We start from the raw sequence: 6,113 nt of genomic DNA, 5'->3' as shown, positions 1-6,113 counted from the left end.
CCTGGCTTCTGGCTGAGCAGGGGGAGCGCACTAACCACTAGAGGGCAGCTCCTGCATTGTGCATTGCCCCCCTGGTGGTCAGTGTGCGTCATAGCGAGCGGTTGAATGGCCTTAGCATATCATTAGCATATTACGCTTTGATTGGTTGAACAGCCGACCAGACGACTGGACACTTAGCATATTAGGCTTTTATTATATGGGATATGCTACCTGGATCTAACCTGCATTTTGAAAAATATTGTTGTTCATGTTGTTCAGATTTAGCAGAGGTTAATGTGGTTGTACCACATTAATAATAGAAACAATAGCTGATTTCAATAGCTTACTTTGGATTAGGAAGTACACAGCCAATGCTATATGTGATATTATTCTCACTTTAAAGGTGACAATCAGAACCTTCCAGTGGTTGCTCAGTGTCAGTTGTTGGATGTGAAAGGTCCAAGCCTCTTTGCCTTTGAATTGAGGTTATTCTATAACACAACCAGAGCTTGTATCCTTAACTGCAATAAATGAATCAAGGGCTTAAAGAGTGTGTGCACTATAGAGACAAAAAGAGGATCATACAGAGCCCCTGCTCACATGGAGTGTACAGTCTAGTTATATACCCAAGGTAAATAAGCAATGCATGACCTAAACACGATTTTGAATGCAGCACAATATTTAGGCAGTGAAAATGGGGTTGACAACTCTGTGATCAAAACAACATAGCTGTGGTTTCAGAGCAGCATGAAACTAGAGGAGTCTGGGAGGCTCCATGTAGGAGGTGGCCTTGAAACACGTGAATTTGAGAAGATGGAGAACAGAAATGCGGATATCTTAAACAGATGAACAGTGCAAGACACAGAGGCAGACAGATGGGAAATAAACAGGCTCAACCTCAGAGACGTCTCAGGAGCTGGGCAGGGTGGGTGTCTTGGCTCCGGACCCGCCTCACCTATCTTCACCAGGAGCAGTAACACGTGTACACTAACTTCTAACATATTATTTGAACAAAGTGTACTGTTGCTTTAAAAAAAAAAAGTAGGTGAAAACGACTGATATAATGAAATGGGATATCAGGTTGCAAAAGGGGACTAGAGACCCCATGCATCAGGCCTTGGGAGCCAACGAAGGAGGAAGGCCTGAGGCCTGGCTTTATCCAGCTGTGCCCACTAGCACTGTGCCCGTGGACAAGTGACGTGATGTTGCTGATTCTGTTTCCAGTGAAATAAGGGTCATAAGGTTTATTACCTCATGACAAAGTTCCTGGGACTAAATGGGTGAATAGGTGAGAAATGTTATGTAAATTCGAGTGCGCTGTATGTGAGCAGTTGTTTTTAGTTTTACTAGGGAAGATGTAGCTGAGTGAAAAATTAACAGGAGAACCACAAAAGGGTGTTATTCCAAGGGATGGGTGTATGGAAGCAGGTCGGGAAGATTAAATTGGCATTGGGAAGTGGGCTGGAAGGAGGATGTTGGGTCAGGGGCAACGAGCTTGGAGGCTGGGTGATTCCCATGCCAGGAGTCACCAGTGGGGTCTGAAGGGATCAGTGAGGCCCCAGGGATCAGTCCCCCACATAGCCTAGTATCCCAGATCCCATCAGGCCGCGGAAGGAGAGAGCACACCTGGGATTTGTGCATCCAAATAGGGAAGGCATTTCATAATCTCTAGGGTCTGTGCCTGGAAACCCCACTCTTTTGCTTGAGTTCCTTGGGAACAAAGCTCTGAGCTGAGACGCTCCGTCTGAACGGTTGTCTTTTCCCCAGACGTTCAGCCAGCTGCTTCTCTTCCTCGCTCCCCCCTGCTGCCAGGAGGAGCCGGGAGAATGATCTCCTGTGGCAATCGCGGGTTCCAACATGGATCTGTGACCCTGGGAAGTCTAGGCGGATTTCAAAGTCTGTCTGGACGGAAAAAGCACCGAGCAGGCGCAATGCAATGCTGTTCTCAGTCCGGGGCACCAGGTCACCTTGCAGCAAGGGGTGGGGGTGGGGGGAGAGACAGAATCTACTCTGCTAGTGACTACACAGAACTGCTTTTAACATTTATTTTAAGCCACATTCTCCCAGTTGCAGATGCTTCCTTACTTTCTTGTCCTTTGCTCAGACGGGGTGAGCAGCGAGTGGCCTTAGAGAGGCCCGGCCATCCTGGCCACAGTCCCAGACCGGGCAGGTTTGTGCGCATCTGCAAGAAAGCAACGCAGAGTCACTCCAGTGTGGAGACGGGGGACAGAGGGCTCTCTGCCTCGGGCACACTTGTCCTCATGCCTGGAAGGCACGCTTCCTCCTCTTCCCCGGCCCCTGCGCCCTGGCCCTCCTGGGATTTGACTGACAGGTGCTCACACACCCGCGGGGGGCGCCTTCAGGACCCGCCGCGTCCTGCGCCAGCCGGCAGCTGCGCGGAGCCTTTGCCCCTCGGAGCGGAGCGCGGCTGCTGCGCGCCCAGGGCCCGGCTCTGATGGGGGGACTGCTGGGAGGCTGACCCCTCACCCCCGCAGAATGGGGCGCGGGCCTCCCAGCCTTGGCTCAAGATGTCCCACAAGCCGGGGTGGGGTGGGGACAGCTCTTAGTGGAAACTGCCGCGGCCTCCGTGTCCCCCACGGCAGCAGACTGGGGAGAAGGGGTGACCCCTGTCCCGCCTCTCTGGTCCTGGCCCCCAGGAGGTCTGCTCTGCCCCCGGTTCAGAGCGGGGTCTCTAGACCCGCTGGCTTCCCAGATGGCACAGCCCCTTCCTTGTCTGGGACCCCCAGGCTCCAAGGCGCCCGCTGCCGACGGGACGCCGGCGGTGCAGGGACAGCCGGTGACCCTGTGACCACTGCGCGGAGGCGGGAGGGGCGGCGGGCGGCAGCCTCCCTCCCCGCCCGGAGCCACCCGCCAGGCGCGCCCTCTGGCCTGTGCTCCCTGAAGCGGGGACCCCGGGCGGGCGTATGGTGGGCAGCGGTGCGGGGCTGTGCAGCAGGACCCCCTGCCCAGACCCGTCGGGGCAGGCTCCCTCCCGCCACCGCTGGACCCCATTCCGAGGGTGAGCTGCCCTGGCCCGGCTGTGGCAGCTGCGCCTCCTCCGCCCCCCTGGGAGCAAACCCGCACCAGGGGCATCTGGGTGAGGTCCCCGCCACCTCGGTTCTTATTCTAGGAGAGGAGCGGCTCTGCTTAAGGGGGCGAGCTCGCCAGGCACCATTCAAGGAGGTGCTTGGTGGCCTTTGGTCAGGAAACTTTTAATCACACAGAATTTAGCTTCTAATCGGCCAGACTTATTTAAAGGGCACAGAGTCCAGCCTCCCCTTTTTAACATCCACTCTGGTGTTTGCTGGAAACTTGCCACCGAATTTCGGCTGGAGCTGAAGGTTACCAGGATTTATCATTGTTTCCCCAGGATGTTTAACGCTCGTGGGCTCCTCTTCTTTCATTTAAGATACTTAAGAAAAATTATTGTAAGCGCTTTGGCCATTTTGTTTTAAGACATTTGTTTTATCTCGCACGGTTTTGAAATCCAGAAATATTTCTGAAACAGGAAGGAGGGAGTTTTGGAGACAAGAAAGCAGCTGTGTACCAGGAAATAATAAGTATCATGCAGAAATATCACCTCTAAGAGATGATTTCTATGAGTGTAAATATCTATGTTTAATTGCTTTAAAAAGGTGGTGTGGTAAACACAATTACACATTGTGATAACCTGTACAGGTAATTTCTGAACAACACAAGTGCTGAAAAGGTTGTCTTTGTGATTGAAATAATTGTTCCAAAATTATGACACCACCTACCCAAATATCATGTTGCCCCATCTGCAGATACCTGAAGAGAAATAGTTACCAAGCGAATGCATTTAGACTTGTCCCTAATAAAGAGAAAATTGCATAGCTTTTTTGTATTGTTGCCCAGCCTCAAATGTACCTTCCAATATCATTGTCAGCTGGGTGTTAGTCTCGATATTTTGAATTTCCAATTTTTCAGAGATACATAATATATAATTCCCAATCATTATAAACACATCATTTTATTCATCTTATTTTAATCACATGCATTTTTATAATTACTGTACAACTGAAATAGACATTGAGTTATGCTGTGTGCATGTCTTCATTCAACAGTATAATCTTAGACACCCTTTATTTCAAACAAATTAAGTGAATTTAGAAGAAAAGAAAACAAGGGGGAAAAAATCCTTCCAGTAGAAACAGAATCACAGTGCTTTACAGACCAAAGGAAAGGAAAGGAAGCTCTCATAAGAAAAGAGATTTATTATGACATAGAAAATTCTCACAATAGTTGAAACACACTTCAGGAACTAGTAAAACACCTTAGATAGAGTCGTGCCAATTACTCAGCCCGCAAGCATCTGCTTTGTCTTAATTAGACGGGGGAGGTGAATGACCACTGTTTATTTTCATTTTCCTCATTAATTATGAAAAACTGCATTTAATTCATCTTGCATGGTGAGAGATTGGCTGCGCAGATGTAAGTCGTAAGGGAAGTGGCTGTCGGTGGGCAACCTGAACATGGCACCCTGCCCGAGGGGACCCCTGGGTGGCACTGCACAGTAATGCATGCCGTAATTGTAATTTTTGCCATAGTCCAAGGTTTCTTCTTGCTTCAGGGAAAATATCCCATTATAGTTAATTGGGGGAGGACTTAAGGGACCTTCGAACTGAGGGCTGGCACACTCAGGGGAGGGGCTTTCGTAGAAGGATTCGTACGCACTGCAATAATTATAGGGTTTCATGGACTTGGAATTATCCAGAGCCCCGTGTCCCGGGGGGGTGGTGAGCTCGGGGCTGTGGTAGGGCGGGTAGAAGGTGGAGTAGGGTGACCTTGTGTGATGCGCGGCCTCCCCGCCCTGCCCCATCAGGAAGCTCCGGGCGTTGAGCTGCAGGCATCCTGCCACCAAGTTTGTCGTTGGCTGGGAGAGACCTTTGCACAAGTTTTGGACGAACGTGAGCAGATCAGGTCTCTTGCCGATTCGTAGGATTTCCGAAAGGGCCCAGATGTAGTTTTTGGCCAGGCGTAAAGTTTCTATTTTGGACAGTTTCTGGGTTTTCGAATAACAGGGGACCACTTTCCTCAAATTGTCCAGGGCGTCGTTGAGGCCGTGCATCCTGTTCCTCTCCCGCGCGTTCGCTTCCTGTCTCCTGAACTTGACCCTCTCCAGGCGCAGCTTGGTCGTCTTTTTTTTCCTAAGACCCCTCCTCCTGGGCAACCCATTTTCCTCTTCCTCTTCCCTGTCTTCCTCCTCTTCCTCCTTCTCGCTCTCTTCTCCGGGGGCTCTTTTGATGCTCTTTCCTCGAAGGACGATCTGTTTGGCAAAGCTTTCCGGTTTCTTAATTTGCTTCTGGTCCTCGCATTCTCTGGAAAACTTTCTGCACATCTGGGACTCTGGCATCATAACAGACTCATCAAACGGGAGTGTTAGCATGGCTCTCTTATCTTAAATTACCTGAAAAAATGCCAGCACAATATTTAAAGTGTTTGCATTTTTACACTTAAACATATTGAATGACTTCATCATAAAAATACAAAAGCATGTGAAAAAGACTGATCTGGGGACTATTTTTTTTTTTACACTAAATATAATTTTCTAGTTGGGGCAGACTGATAATTACAACAAACATTAGTACATGCAATAGGATGAACTTACACAGGCAAATTAGCAAAAGAAAATAAAACACGAGGCATGTATTGTAATACCACCCCCCTTTCCATTTCTCTTTGAATTTTTACTGGTTTCTAAATACACAAAAAAGAGTGTGGAATTTAAGCAAATGCAAAACATGATATAGCCGTGCAGAATTTCATTAGTTCCAATCCCCCCCTGAGTAGAAAGTGAGAGGAGACACCAGTTTTTAAAATAAAAAGTGTCATCTTTCCATTTGCTGATGAATTTGTGGGTTTAAAAAAATAAAAGCCTTAACTTTATTTGCTGTGTTGTGTGACCGTGGGTTTAGATAAGTGGCCGTTGCAATATACAAATTTAAGAAAAAAAATTAACCAGAGCCCATTTTAAAACTGATTTCTTTCTGATCAGCAAAGAAAAATGCACTATTTCCCAGCCTTCTCACAAAAAAGGGGGTGGGGGAGGATGGGGCTAATTTGCAATAAACTCCTTAAATAAATTAAACAAATAAAAATCACTGGCATTCTTT

The 6,113-nt window shown here is 48.3% G+C and overlaps 1 protein-coding gene across 1 annotated transcript; it reads right to left on the bottom strand.

The window, feature by feature from the left end:
• Positions 1 to 4,372: 4,372 nt before the first annotated feature.
• Positions 4,373 to 5,386, bottom strand: NEUROD6 (neuronal differentiation 6; the record flags this gene model as incomplete). The annotated part of the gene is made up of 1 exon (XM_079785334.1): positions 4,373 to 5,386. The coding sequence occupies one exon, from the start codon at positions 5,384 to 5,386 to the stop codon at positions 4,373 to 4,375; it is 1,014 nt and encodes a 337-aa protein (XP_079641460.1).
• Between the last annotated feature and the right edge of the window lie 727 nt (positions 5,387 to 6,113).

This window comes from Cnephaeus nilssonii, assembly GCF_951640355.1.
Source record: "Cnephaeus nilssonii genome assembly, chromosome: 12".
Taxonomy (NCBI): domain Eukaryota; kingdom Metazoa; phylum Chordata; class Mammalia; order Chiroptera; family Vespertilionidae; genus Cnephaeus; species Cnephaeus nilssonii.
The sequence above is the reverse complement of the archived record's forward strand: the minus strand, read 5'-3'. Positions and strand labels throughout refer to the sequence as shown.